General features: G+C 39.1%; 2 protein-coding genes across 2 annotated transcripts; both read left to right on the top strand.

Annotated features, from left to right (window-relative positions):
• The first annotated feature begins 67 nt into the window (after positions 1 to 67).
• Positions 68 to 9,426, top strand: csdc2a (cold shock domain containing C2, RNA binding a). Its single transcript, XM_035659894.1, has 4 exons — positions 68 to 289; positions 5,115 to 5,491; positions 5,797 to 5,919; positions 6,748 to 9,426. The coding sequence occupies exons 2-4, from the start codon at positions 5,304 to 5,306 to the stop codon at positions 6,908 to 6,910; spliced, it is 474 nt and encodes a 157-aa protein (XP_035515787.1). The 5' UTR covers positions 68 to 289; positions 5,115 to 5,303; the 3' UTR covers positions 6,911 to 9,426.
• Positions 9,427 to 13,483: 4,057 nt separating this feature from the next.
• On the top strand, positions 13,484 to 15,501 carry LOC118334178 (heat-stable enterotoxin receptor-like; the record flags this gene model as incomplete). Its single annotated transcript, XM_035670005.1, has 4 exons — positions 13,484 to 13,943; positions 14,912 to 15,024; positions 15,192 to 15,259; positions 15,390 to 15,501. Coding segments are annotated over exons 1-4 (486 nt in total), but the record flags the coding sequence as incomplete, so codon positions are not given.
• Positions 15,502 to 15,503: the final 2 nt, after the last annotated feature.

Below are 15,503 nucleotides of genomic sequence, written 5' to 3'. Positions count from 1 at the left end.
GAGTGGAGTGTAGTGTGGTGAAACCCGCTGTTGTTTTTTAGCACAGTAACCCCCTGCACCCCCCCTCCTCATCCATCCCCGCTGCTCCTGCCTCCTTTTCATTTGCTGCCTTTTCATCCCGGCTGTGGGCGCCGCATCCATACCAAGATCCCCTGACTTATTCACCACATGTCCCCGCTGCTTGCACCGGCTCCGGCTTTAATTACATAATTGCCTCATATCAGCTCAAGAACAAACCCGGGGGGCCACACCGCCGCGTCCGACCGGCAGCTGATCGGCTCTTTGGACGGTAAGTTAATCGTGTGATCGATCGGGGGTTTTTTATGTGTGATTTTGTAGCGTGGCTTTACACATCCAAGCCCCTTTATTCTCTGTCGGAGAGACGGCGTCGCTTCGTGGCAGTGCTGTGATGAAATGTGTTTAACTCAGAGCACCACATTTACCATCTCAACCCGCATCTTTGTGTGTGTGTGTGTGTGGCGGTGTTTTATGCGGGTTTTCGGATTCTGGTGTCACATTATTATTATTTATTTATTTTATTTATCAGTTTGAGCATCCTGTCGCCTCCTTGTCTCAATCTGTGTGAGAATGTTCTGGAAACAACCCGCCTCGAGGGCTTTTATTTTTGTAGTGAATTATTTAAGCTCTGCCAGCTTCACATTCAAACAAATCATACCATAGAACAGAATGTGTGTCCCTTTAAAAGGTTAATATAAAGTTTAAAGACTGGCTCCTGTGTGTGTGTGTGTGTGTGTGTGTGCAGAGTAGTTGACGTGTCTGCCATGCTAATGCAGGGGAGCACAGACAGCCACAGTGCCCTGGTTTCACAGGGAGGTGCTTTTGGCCTTTTGTCTGTCTTTTCAAAGATCCCCCTGCTCTCTTTTTTCCTCGCTTCAGTCCAGCCCTGCGATCCTGCTCCTCTTTTCTACACTGCAGCCTCCCGATTAAATGTTTTATCCACTCATCTGACAAACAAGCGCTGCAGACTCATTAAAGGAGTCCACTTGCTGGCCCAATCTCGGCCTGGGTAAGAGGGGCCAATGAAAAAGGGGCTGATCCAGTCGAGTTGCTGAATTATTTAGGTTACACATTTATGCCTTGTCATCCATCAGTCCTCTCCCCTGTGCCACCATGATGACAGATGTGTGCGTTCATCATCACTGCATCAACACCATCCAGCATGATACCAGGGGGGATATAAGCCCTGCTCATCAGCCATTTGCAGGATCTTTTGGCTAAATGAGCTTAGAGATTAAAGCCACTCCTGCGATGATGCTGGAGACCTTTGAACCCTTGTACTATTTGGACATTTGGCCATGGCAGACAGAGGCCAACCTAAACCTCACTAGTTCTCTACACATGGTACTCTAAAGTATAATTTGCCCTTCTCTAATCCCCTGTTTAATCCAGTCGATAGGGAAAATATGTTTTTTGAAAGAATAATAATGGAGCCGTAAGGTCTTCACAAGGATATATGAAGGCTACCTCACAATTACTTCCTCATTATTTAGTCAGAATGTTTGCTTATATACACTACTCATATAAATCTATACAACCCACCCAGAATGATCCTTACTGTTGACATTTTTATAGTTTTTGCATTGTGTCTCTTTAACTGATGCACAACAATCTCCAGAGACATAAATAAAGTTATATATCTTATCTTATATTACCCATAAATGTTACCCTGCAGGACATTTATATGTTTATAAGTCAAATTCATGTCAATTGCACACAATCTGAAACACACTTATTATCGATAACATTACTTTTTATTTTAGTTTGTTTGACAAATCCTTGATGTAAAGGTATCATTCTACCGACAAAGACTAAGTAAATATAATACATACATCCTCAATCAAATCACCCCTAGTCAAACATAAAAACTAACCCCTAAGCACCCTAGGGGTCCAAGCACCTGACTCAAGGCAAACAGGAGAAATGCTATCATGCTAACATGCTAAACTAAAACATTGAACATGGTGATACCTGCTTAGCATTGTCATCATGTTAGCATGCTGACATTAGCATTTAGCTCAAAGCACTGCTGTAACTAGTACAGTCTCACAGAGCCATTAACACGACTGTACTTCCGAAGATCGCAACAATTAACGCAAATATCTGCGTGACCTTGCCATTTTGTCCAATCACTGCAACTTTTCCACAAATTCAACCAATCAGTCCCCTGTCCAAAATGTTGAGCTATACGCTACCAAACTAATAACAATTTTTTTCTCACTGGAACAAGTTGCGTTCAATTTTTTATGAATTATGCAAAGATCCCAGCCTATTTTCAAAATGTTCACTCTCTCGCACAATTTCATTGCAAAAAATGCCTAAAACCATCACTACATGCAGTGTTTTAGTAAAAATCTGGCATTTCAGGTCGCAACAATCCCCCAAAAACCCTGTGAAATCCAGGAGGGACTGTTTGATGTGCACAGGTGTCTTCCTCATACCACAGAAGGTAGAGAAGCTAGTGTCCATGTTGGTATTAACTTGAATTTTAGCTTCAATTTTAATAAAAGTAAAGTAAAACAATTCTACCATGTAAAGCTAACCATTAATTTACAATAAGTCCTCTGTTTTGAGTTTCTTGCATTACTTTAAAACCATTAAACTGTCGATTAAGAAAGATTCCAAAACACTTTTAGTTTTTAGTCAATTTATTAACCCCCACATTGTTTTCTGTATTCATATTTATGTTATTGTATAGACTATTGCTCTAGTTTTCTTAAGTATATCTTTATCATTTCTGTTTAGAGTTGTACATGCTGCTTTCTTAAATAAAGGCAAACATTTTACAATGAGATATTGGTCATCAGTTACCATTACAATCAATAAGCAGACCACTGATACTAACCTCTTCAAATGCAGTAAAAGATTTTATAGCAGGATTGAAATCTGAACAACTCTAATATCAATAATCTTCTAGCAGAGAGAAGTGAAAGATTGGAGCTTCTGCATCTCAGAGTCTGCATTTATAAGTGTGTACACATCCCAACACAGGCCTCTTGACCTCTTCCTCAGCCCAGTGTAAAAGCCGGCTTCCATCTAAACACACATACATGCACAAGCTGCCATATTTAGACTGACAACGAGAGAGGCAAAGTGTGATATTGAATAGAGCCTGTGGGATTCACTCTGACACACACTGAATTCATTCAGCCTGCAGATGTTTCATCAATATTAAGATTCACTGGGAGGCGGCTGCTGATAACCCCAACAACGCATCCACCAGATTTCAGCGTTATTTTGTGTAGAACAATGCCCTGCAGCCCTTTGTGTTTGTACTGAGTGGCAAAATGATGAGCTAGATAATAACACACACATCACAACTCCCAGTTACAAAATGATAATTGGGTTTGTGTCATTGCATGGTGGCCGAGCTCATCCGTCTTAAAATGACTGTCTGAAACGGTTCGGAGAGCAGCTTGTTGTTTGAATACACCCCGTGAGGAGCGATCCTGTAATGCATGTCAGTCTTGCGTGAGTGGGGATTTTAATATGATTGCGTGTGATGAGCCGAGCCGAGGCCCTCCGGGGCAGGATTTTTATTTACATCATCTTGGGACCTTTTCAAAGCCAGCAGGATCACAGTCTGGCGCTTGGAAATCAAATTGCTTTGTTATCCTCATTTTGTCCACAGCATCATCCAGCTGTTGCTCACCTGGTTTTATATCTATAACCAAGGAAAAATCAACTCTGAAACACTTAAACACGGGCAAAAAAAGGGCAATTTTTAGGGCCTGTGTACATTTGTGTGTGCGCTTGTTTTCCCTCACACAACTACAATAGCGTCTGACTGGAAACCTTTAAATTAAAAATCAGTTTTGGTGTCAGTAATTGTTTAACATTTAAGATTCATACAGAGAAAAATCCATTGTGAGGCACCGAGAACAATTTCTATACTGACATGAGCCTCAAAGGACCAGAATGCAAAGCAGTCAGAGGACATTGTTGTATTTTGAGGAAGACTCTTGTGATTCTGGATTAGTGGTCCACAATATGTCAACTTATCCGTACTAGGCAATGCCCTCTTTAAAATGTATCATCCTTATCAAACAGTATTATACATATGCCTGATCAATGACACTGAGTTAATATGTGGATGATCCTTTTGTTAATGTTGAGTGCTCAACTGTTGTACTTCAGCTTTGTGACAATGCATTTTTAGATCATCGTGTGTGTGTGTGTGTGTGTGTGTGTGTGTGTGTGTTTTTCTTAAATGGTTTATTTATCCTAAAAAGTAAGACATTAGTCTGAACTCATGAAGGAGCATTTTAATCCTTCTGTTTATCTGGACTTTTCCAATTCACCATATATGGAGATTTCAGTGGACTGCCTCTTTAAATGCCTATGTTGGGAAAGAGTTGATATCTCCCTCAGTGTGCGTTTCTAAAACCTCTCATGATGGTTGAAGGAAGCTGGTTTCCCCTTTTATACGTATGTACAAAACCTTTAGTTAAGGCAGCTGTGTGATAGTATCTTACACAAAGCTTTAAGGATCCATCAGCTGAAGAAAATGCAACAACGGTGACTGACTGTCATGACTGAATGCTTTTATTTTTACATTTTATGTTTGGTAATTTACTTACTTATCTCTAGTAGAACTGTAGAAACCTGGTAGTGTGTATTAATAGGTCAGGACAGATAGGCCACTAATAAATCACTGTTTTCAGACATCTGCATGACACATCAGTTTTGCTGGTGAAATTTCAAATATCTGCATCAGTACTGGCCAAAGTGACCATGAAAATGATTGGTACTTGATTGGTAGTTTGTGGAAAAGTACAACCAATAAGTAATTTATAGCGCTTAGAGCTGCACTAGGTTACTTTTATAAAAAATAACTTGTTGTCATATTACAGAAACTTTCACTATATTCCGACAGTAGCACATGAGACAGATAATCTGTGAAATGATCAGTTTCCTCGGGCTCGTCCCAGAGCTGAGAAAGATAGTTAACTGTTGGGTCTCATTCCCAGGTCATCAAATACCTTTAAACTTTAAAGATGAAATAACATTTGGAGGTTACAAACGTATGTCTGTATGTCTTTGTCAAGCTTCGATATTTAATAAAACCTTTTTTTCCCCTTGTTCCTTTACGGCAGGCTGCTGTTGCTCCACTCCTCCACCTATAAGACCTCCTCTCGGAACATCTCCCCCACCCTCACACACATACTTGCCATGCAGGAGGTGTAACCCTCCTTCCTCTTCTTCCATCACACACTATCGGAGGAGACACAAAACAGAAAAACAAAAACAAAACAAAACAAAATCCAAACCTGTAACCCGTCAAGATGTCAGACCCTGATGCCTCCTCGCCAGCAGACCTGCCGCTGCCACTCACGTCCCCCCGGACCCCCCTGCAGCTCTCCTTCCCCTTCCTGAGGGAGGGCAGTCGGGTGTGGGAGAGGGAGAGGAAACCTCCACAGCCTGGAGAGCTGCCCAGCCCACTGCCCACCAAACGCACCCGCACATACTCAGCGTGAGTAGGAGGAATCTTGTTGTATCTTCTTTTTATTGTGCAATATATTTACTTTAATAATGGTTAATGAATTGTACCTATGTCAGCAATAGGTTTTATGATGTATAAATAAAACAGGCAGGTTTGTTTTGAGCCCACAACCAGAATTCAGAAATGTTGTATAACATAATCCTTTCTCAACAGCTTTCAGTTTAATTATAAAATGTGCCACTGACCCATTAAGGTGATAAAAAAAAGTCTCAGAATAATTGTGGTAATGATTTATTTCTCCCTCTGTGTCTGTCCATGTCTCTCTTTCTCTGCAGGACAGTGCGAGCCAAATCAGGTCCAGTATTTAAAGGAGTGTGTAAAAACTTCTCCAGGTCTCAGGGACATGGGTTCATACGCCCCTCTCATGGGGGAGAGGACATCTTTGTCCACATCTCTGAGTGAGTAAATTTGTTTAGTTTACACTGTCAGGTTTTGGTTTTCTCTCGGTGCGGCAGCCGTGGGTTCAAGTCCGACTTGTGGCCCCTTTTACTGCGTGTCTTCCACTCTCTCTCTCTCCCCCTGTTCTGTCACTCATCAGCTGTCACTATCAATTAAAGGGGGATAAAAAGATTTTCCATTAAGATGAGTTTATTACTTATGGGGAGAAAACAGTTATCTAATGTGGTCTGTCTGAATAGTCTAAAAATATAACCACTGATTATGTCACAGTATGTCATCATTGTAATCTCAGTTTGATTTCAGAGATTACACATTTATCAAAGAAAATTGTGACAGACTGAGTGTGCTAAGTCTGAAAGACATGGCCTTTTACCAGACAGGGAGGGTCTAAAAATGTGATCCAGTTGCATTATGGGAAGTGTAGAAGCCAGTGTTTTCTGGAGTGTGACCCATACTACTACTACTACATTCTAAAAGTCTAAAAGATATCACCGCTGTGTCGATTTTGATCATCAATTTTCAAATTTGTCCCTACAAAGTCCCCCAACTTAATGGAAGTAGAGTACTAAATAGCTGGAGTACCTGCAGCAGGTTGATGCCTTGAGTTGGTGGAGCTGGAGGTTAGCGATGGAGGAATGCTAAAGAAGTCACATTACCTGTTGGTTGTCACTACTTATATCAGCTCTCATACCTGGAAGATTACTCATTCAAGTTGGAGAAGAAGAATAACATTTATTCCATGGTTGGAGACTAAAAATACTTTCTGACCATGAATGAAACAACAGCACTTTGTTGTATTTGTAAATGTATTTGTGTTTCCTGGACAGCATTGAGGGAGAGTACGTGCCTATGGAAGGGGATGAGGTCACTTACAAGGTGTGCCCCATCCCACCCAAGAACCAGAAGATCCAGGCTGTCGACGTGGTGATCACCCACCTGAACCCCGGCACCAAGCACGAGACCTGGTCAGGTCAGATCATCAGCTCCTAGACCAGCGCTCCAGGTTGCAAGGCGGCAAAGGCAAAGGGGGATTTGAATTTAATTTTAGGTTTTATGTTTTCCGGGTGTGAGGTTTGGGACCAGGTCTGGGGAGGAGGGAACCGAGCTTTGGCGTACCACTGAGTTCGGCCTGAGGTGGCTCGGTTATGGAAGGGTGTTGGTGAAGTATAAAGGTTAGGGTTGGAAATTAGGCTTTGAATGTATATGTTTGAATGTTTTCCTTTAAAGGTCATGGATTCATCATTTGGGTTGGAATGTGTTAATTTAGGGTTTGAACGTTTGGGTTTGGTGGTTAGGGTTTAGAGCCTTGTGCTAGCATTTTTTTACTTTGACCTAGAGAATATATTTTAGTTTGAAAATAAATGTTAGGGAAACGATGTCATAAATGAGTTGGGATGCTTAAGAGGCCGGATCACATTTTGAGCAAATTTGACCCAGTTTTAGCTGTTTTGCCACTCCATGGGCACACTACAGAAAGAGTTTCAAGGGAGCAGTTCAGTGAAGTTCTGAATTTCAATCCCACTTTTATTTTTGAAAACTAAGCAACCAACTGATAAAAATGACATGCCACCACTGCCAAAAGAAAGAGAAGAAAGAAAGAAAGAAAGAAAAATATCTGATTGAAAACATGTACAACATGTTTGTCCCTGTTTACAACAACAGATGGAGATGGCTGCCTTGCTGTTTTAAAAGGAAACAAAGAGAAAAGTACATTTGTTCCTCTTGTTTATGATCAGGCTTGGCTTAACCTGAAAGGAACAGCTGCTCAGATATGCGTCCATCTCACTGCCTTCAGAAAATCGAAACATTTTCAAGATGCTTTTTATGTACCACAAAACCCTGCTGCCAAATGAAAATAGTAAATGCACTTACAGTGGAAAGTAAGCTTGACAGAGATCCAAATAGCTCTTAATGTGTTCCGGCCTCAGGAGCTGTGATAAGCTCCACATATGAGGAATTATTTTCCTTCTTAATATTGTAGCACTACTGTATTTTGTCTACTTGGCAAATGTAGAAATCCAGTATTATTGTAGCCAGCTCCTATGACGGTCTTGTTGGTTTTGGTGGTAGAGACGGTAGCTGGATGTTGTGTGGGCCTCCCACTTGGAAACCAGGCCAGAGGGTTTGGGGTTAGGGAAGGAAATCAGAGAGGGAACGGGCAGTGGATGGAGTGATTACCTGTAGATGTACTTGAGCACGGACACAGCTTGGTTTGAAGCGTTACAAAGCATGTGTAAAAAAGAAGGAAGACCATGATCAAAGTCAGCAGTTCTTAACCTATGGGTCGTCAGGTTGACTTGATAATGTTAGCATTTTGTGAAATGTACTTAGTTGCTTTTCTTGCTGAGATTTAGATGAGATGATCGATACCAGTATATACCTGCATGCCAAACATGAAGATACAACCTGCAGCTGGTTATCTTAACTTAGCCCAAAGACTGAGAGACAAAGGTAACAAAATCTGCCTACAAGCACCTCGAAAACACATTATATATATATAAGTGTTATAAGAAATGACAGTCTTTAGGCTTTGCCAAGCAAACTGGCTGCTAACTGTATATAGCTTTATATTTAGCATAGCTATGACTGGTATTGGTCTTTCCCTCTAAGACTGGATTCTATTATTTAAAATATAAAGTTTTATTGGCAAGATTTTTTTTTACGTTTTCTATTGTTGTGATAAATGACTCCCTCTTTTGAGATTGTCTTGATATTGATCAAGTAAAGCAAAATAACAATCAACCACATCAAATTTGAGAGAGCAATGTCAAGCTGAGGAGGATAAGCTGCTGATTTTTAGGTGGAAGGTTGAACATTGGGGAGTCCAGTAAGTTTCGTACGTCATGGCAAATGACTGTAAAAAAAAACTGTTAAAAAAACACAACAGAGCAGCAAAAGCTTCCTGAAAAATACTATTTATTTATTGACTTATTTATTTTCATTTGTAACTATGAAACCATCAGGTGTTTGGTAATTAAAAACTGCATTTATAAGTATTTGTGCAAATTTAAGCCTATTTGAATACACTGCACACCTTACTCTAATGATACTACCCTGTTAATATCCCTTTGCTACTGTCATGTCATCGGGCAAAAAAAAAACCTTTAACCTTTCCAAACACAAGTTTCTAATTTCTACATAATCCTCGTCTAATTTTCAATAACTATGTGATGTTCAAAATAACAAGCAGTCTTGTTGTTTTGGAAATCGGCATGTTCTGTATTGTTTGTCGTAATTTTTACGTAGGATGTGTTGATTCTGTTTCAACATGCAGTAACGCAGTCGGAGCCTTCAGAGAGGCGTCGTTGGGTCTCCTATGCATCTATGATTTCTTGCCATGAGTGTGACTTAACATCATAGTAACACACTGTATCAGTTTGGTTCCTTTACTGTGAGAGAAGCAAGTTCGATTGACTTCGCAAGCACTTTTATTTTTGTCAAATCACTGTGACACTGTCTTTTGTCATTAAGATAAAGTTTGAATAAAACTTACTACTGTATTCACAGACCATTGTGGAAATGTGTTTATTTTTTCGATTATATAGGGCAAAGACTGTTCTCATTTTCCCTCTGTCTGTCTACTCTTCACTGGTGCCTGTACAAAGTGGAAAAACTAGGGCGGTTATTTTGAGAGCCCTCTTTCACAAAGTTTTCGCTTTGCCTCAGTGTCTCAGACAGCTGTTTGGGATCTTACAAAATGTTTGTTTTGGTTTCTTCTGGCACAGACTGTGTTGTGTCCATGTCTGCTTTAGAGTCCATTAGAGGACACCCCGCAAAAAAAACTGCTAGTTCATTACATAACTGTCCACAGTGTGCTTAAAACACACGGATCAATAAAAAAAATCATTTATTTACATTTACTTCTGTAGCTGTAAGCAGGTTTAAAAAGATTTTATAAAAGCTATTTAGATTGCTGGCAAAATTGTGTGCAACAAAAAGTAAAGTAAGCACATGCAAAGAGGCAAAATGGACTAAAAAGGTAAATTAGACTGACTTGAAAAGAAACAGGCTGCCATAGACCTGACCTGGCAACCCACACAGCAGACTGGATTTCTTCTTATAGCGATGAAGGAAGTATTCCGATCATTTACTGAAGTAAAGCAATAACACGCTGTAAAAAATACTCCACTGCTCCGTTGTATTGTATTGGGTGTTTTACTATTGCTACTATAATATATAGGCCTACTATATTATTAGATCATTATTACTGAATTCACTGAGTTGATGTAAAAGTAGCATTGTACTGTTGTATCTGTTTAAAGTTAAAGTTGTTTATGTAAAATCTTAATTGGTAAATTAAATATAGCTGTAGTGAAGAAGTATAAAGGAGCATAAAAGGGAATTAGTCAAGTAAAAGTACCTCAGACTTGTACTTACAATTAGAGACTATAGAAATTATCCTGTTCAGATGATCTTCTTCAACATGTTAATGGAAATCAACTGACACCTGATATCTTAATATTGAGTAATGAGATGAATGATTAAAAGTATGCCTGGAGTTATATAAGAACCCTCTCTCTTGTGCTTCTTGTCAAATTACATCCACACCAAAATAAAGAGAGTAATATTGTTTGCATGTTGCTTTTTTACTAAGCACGTCAGTCTGACCACAAGATGTCAGTAATGTTTGAAGTTCAGCGTCCTAACTGAATCTCTGCTGCAAAGAGATCTTTTCGACAGGAAACAGATGGAGTGGATGTAGAGTACTTCACTTGTCTTTTGTGGATATCATTTTTTAACAAAGCCTTGTAGATTTTATTTTTTGTAATTGAGAGACAATAAATGTTTTGTTGTATAAATGCAATTTATGTCCCCTTTTAGAGAACTTGTAAGTATTTTTGAAAAGTTTAAATAAAGTTTTGGGAAAAAAACACAAAAAACAAACAAACAAAAAACACTTGTCTTTTGTGGAGAACAACAAATGCTTCTGCCCTCAGCATTTATTATTAAATGCAACACAATAAATTATATCTCCTCTCAGGTATGTTTCCATTGGCTGCTATATAGTTCTACTGGAAACATCGCCAGTTAGAATAGAGCTTAAAAAATCAGTCTGAATGGAAATATGAGAAAGAAAGTGCTCATCTTTAAACAACAGTGGGTCTAAAGTGCTTCGTTATAACATTTTAATTTTGAAAAGCCACCTGAGGAACAGGTCTGAGATTACAATGCTTTGATAGGCACATGTTCTCAAGTCAGTGTCAGTCAGTTCTTCTCACGCTTTATCATTACAACACTGTGGGTTGAAAACGTATTGCAGTATGATTTTAATGCTTTGTTTGTATTTTGTTCAAGCTCAGAAACAGGCATGCTGACAGAGAGTGGACACACACACATAGAAGCTTAAAACAATGAACAATTAAATATCTTATTAAATATACTAGAAAAAAAGAATAAATTGAATAAACTTGAAGACTTTACAAGGAAACAAATGAATTATGACAAACTAAAGCCGAACATGTTTCAGGTGTAAAGGGAAATCAATACAATAGACAATGATAATAAAAAATGAAGAAAGCAAACACAAGGATAACCATGACGAGGCGGAAAAGACAGGACTTTGGTCAGATTCATACGGATTGTGTGTATATGTGTGTAATAAAAATAAACAGGGACAAAAAGGGAAAGGTCTCCACTGGATGATAATTAACAAGATACGTATGTTATCAATTATAATCAGGAGTTAGGGGTGAGTGGCAGCAGTTGGAAACTTGTAATTTGTAATTTAATATATGACGTCCCATATGTCACACCATATCAGTGCAACCACAGAACAAGCTGAGTCAGAATCAGGCTCAGTTAGTGGATGAGACATTTAGATCAGAAATATAAAGACGTAAATGAAAAACAATTTGTTGTTTCTCTACCAGCTCCAGTTCTGCTCATTTGTAAAAATGTTTTTTTATTTTTTATGTATTTTAGAACAAAACCACAATCCCTATTTAAACCTTTACACCACCTTTACACACCACTGGATGAAAATACAAATAAAACGTATAAAAGAAAATTAATGTTTGTTGATGAAGCATGTTTTTATTGTTTTCTTTTTCCTATTTGAAATCAATTACAATGCAGACATATTTAATATGAAGCAACAAAAAAAAACACACACAAACACATAGAGAAGATGAGTTGAGATTGTTTCAAGTAATGAGCTGATAATGAATTCCTGTCATAAATTCTGTGTGTGTGTGTGTGTGTCAGTGGGTGACCAGATTTCCCAGGCCTCCACTCCATGATGTTACTCATTTATCAATCTCATTGAGGGAACCAAAGCTAACCAGCAAATAACATTTATAGTGTGTGTGTGTGTGTGTGTGTGTGTGTCTTTATGTGGATGTAATGGGTCGAACACCAGAGTTAACTGACTGTGTTTAGCCTGATCATTTAGACATGTATTAAAGGTTGAGTGATATTAGTTATGAGGAATAATTACTTCGCTCAGTCTTCATCAGTGTCTGTAATAAAGGATGTGGATTACGTGCGTGGTACAGATAAATAGCACAAAGCCTGTGAGAGAAGTGTGTGTGCTTTTACAGCGCGTTATCTATGATAAGTTTTATGATCAGACCAACCTTTGCTCTTCTCCTTTCTCTCCTTGCCTTCCTTTTCCTGTGATGTCTTTCACAACTTTACAAGCTGTGTCTGTGTTTGCTGTCTACCTGTCTCTGACACATACAGTGAAAAAACCTGCACACTCATGTCGTCTCCCATTTGCAGGATGGCCTCAGATTCTCCAGTGCTTGTAATATACACAATGTTTTTTGTTGTTGTTGTTTTCTAAAGTTTCTTACAAGTTGTTTTTGTCTCTTAAAAAAGCAGTAGTATAGTCACTAATTTATCTTGATAAGATGTAATCAAACAGACCTTTCAAATGAAGATTAGCTATTGCAAGGTTTTACACTTTAGTGTTTGTACGGATTAAGTTAACTAAATATCGGAGATGCAAGGTGGATTCCATTACCACTGAGCAGAGCTATCCGTTTCTCATGTCTTTCAGTCTTTGTGCTAATAAGCTATCCATCGTGTTGAACTCTTTCTGTAAAATGCACTTCACTCAGAGTATTGCATCAACTTCTCTCTTGAAAATCAACTTAATAATTGAGGGATGGAATAACCTCAGTGATGTGTCTGTTGTGGGGCCTGATTAATGGGTGCATCTGCTAACCATCACCTTAGTGGCTGTACAGAACTAGTTCCAGATATGTTTCATGTGTGCAAGGCCTCACCATCTCCATGCTGTTGAAGGTCAGTGCAGCTTATTTTAGGCCTACATTACATCAAATATCCAGTTTTTCATTGATTAATTTAAGCATAGGATTATTATCGGTGGCATTCTCTTTAAAAATGCTCCTCTTTAGTCATTGTGAAATCTGTGTTTATTAGCAGCAAGCACACAACCATGCAGCTAAAATCTGTGCTCTGTGTTTGTGTGTTTGTGTGTTTCAGGCTGGTAATTCATGCAGACCTTGGCATAACCACAGTGGGAAGGTTATATGGCCCGCCTCTGTGTCTTTAAAGGTTGTATATTAACAGCTTGATGTGGAAAGGACAGGAGAGCAGACACTTAGAGGAACAGAGGGAGTGTGAATCTGAGAAGCGGACAACTCAGTGGAGAAAACAGACAAGGACGGGGGCTGGATATTGCTCCTGTGAAATGTTCTTTCAGTGAGGACGTGGTGGATTAGACAAACTTTCATTTCTGGAATTTGCAACAAAATTTAAGCGGAAGTTTTTGGAGAGTTTGGTGACTACAGACAAAACACTGAAAGCCTTTATCAGATCCCGGACTGCCTTTAACAGCTCAAAAATTTAACTTCAGAGTTGGAAATGGGAGCAGTGTGGTGGTGTCTTTGTTTTTGTGTCTTGGGGATTCTTGCTGTTCCATGTCGGGGCATCAAACCAGAAGAGGTTACAATTGATGTGATCCTGCTTGACGATGAAGCGTCTCCCTGGAGTCTGAAGTTTGTGAAAGGAGAAATAGAGAAGGCTATAGAGACTATTAAAACCATCAATACTTCAGGTAGGCCTAATAGAATAAGAACACAGAAGAAAATACACACAGAATAATTATTGACTCAAAATGATATTATTGCAGAATATATTAGGTGACTGCATTGTTTTATGATACGTCCTTTAGTGCAATAAAATTATCGATATATCTGTGTATATAATGAATGTGTGTATATAGCTTGTTGCATTTGAACATAACACCAAACCTGACACCCCCACCCCCACGGCGTTGTATAACAGTTTTAATTCCTTGCATTCCAGCTTCTCCACTGTTTTCACTGACAATCTAATTACACTAAATAAGTTATAACATCTCTTAGATTTCAGGGGACAGGTGAAGCAATGACTGATAACAGATATCTGTGTGTAATAAATTATAGGAAATGGGCCATAGGGATCATCCGTAATGCGTACTTAATGTTTTATACTAGCTTAGCTTGATCTTTAGTCTGCCAGACAATGATAACATTTTATTAAGTTTATTAAGACTCACATAGGCATGGTTGGATTAACCTGCTACGGGCCCCTGGCTAAAAATTTGTTGTGGGCCCTTATTATTTGTGATAATTTGATTAAACACAGATTTATTTGGCAACCCGTATCAATCCACATACCAAGTTAACCAAATGACTACAAACCTATTGAAAACGAAGCTTTTGTGGCTCCTGAACATCTGGGGTCGAGGGAGGCTTCACTGCTTTGCTTCCCCAGAGCTGCTAACATTTGCCTACACTATGATGAAGTAGCATTGAGGGTTGGTTTCCACACCGCGGGAAAATACTACACAGTATTCTTCTTCTTCTTCTTCTTCTTCTTACATGGTTTTGGATAAGATAAAAAAAGTAAACCACCATAAATCTCTTTATACAGATTACTGCATTTATTACAGCCCCATGCCCACAAATTGACACCCATTACAAAACAAAAATATCATAAATCATGTTTTTTCTCTTTCTTTCTTTCTTTCCACAATAAAAGTTGGGCCGTTAAATTTTACGCCTAACTTTGAAGGGTTCAACACAAACTTTTATCGAAACAGAGGTTGTCGGAGTAGCGCATGTGAGGGAGTGGACAAGATACAAATCCTGTTGGTAAGTAGCTACAGTTTTATATCCACTCATGATACACTTATCGACTTGCCTGCATGCTTTGTGTGTACCTTGAGGAAATATTGCCCCCCACTTGGCATCTAATTGCATCTTGTGGACACAGAGTTCATTTGTGAATACATATGTACAAACAAGGCTTGCTCTTGCAGGATTCACATAAACTGGGATGTTCTGTGCTTGGACCCACTTGCACCTATGCTACTTTCCATATAGTTGAGTAAGTGCCAGTTTTTCCATGGTCACACATATATCCCAACAGGGTTTGACATGTATAAATGTTACAGTAACTTATTCCTAAACAAGCTTCCCAACATTTGGCGGTCTTTCTGTTTTTCTCTCTCCATCAGTGTGGAACAAGGTCTGAAGCACAGTACACCCATCCTCTCAGCGGGAAGCTTTGGCCTCTCTTGCGACAACACAGTCAACCTGCAGCGCCTCCTGCCACCGGCTCGCAAGATCTC

Source organism: Morone saxatilis, unplaced genomic scaffold (genome assembly GCF_004916995.1).
Source record: "Morone saxatilis isolate NCDOM2014 unplaced genomic scaffold, NCSU_SB_2.0 Contig1, whole genome shotgun sequence".
NCBI lineage: Eukaryota > Metazoa > Chordata > Actinopteri > Moronidae > Morone > Morone saxatilis.
The sequence above is the reverse complement of the archived record's forward strand: the minus strand, read 5'-3'. Positions and strand labels throughout refer to the sequence as shown.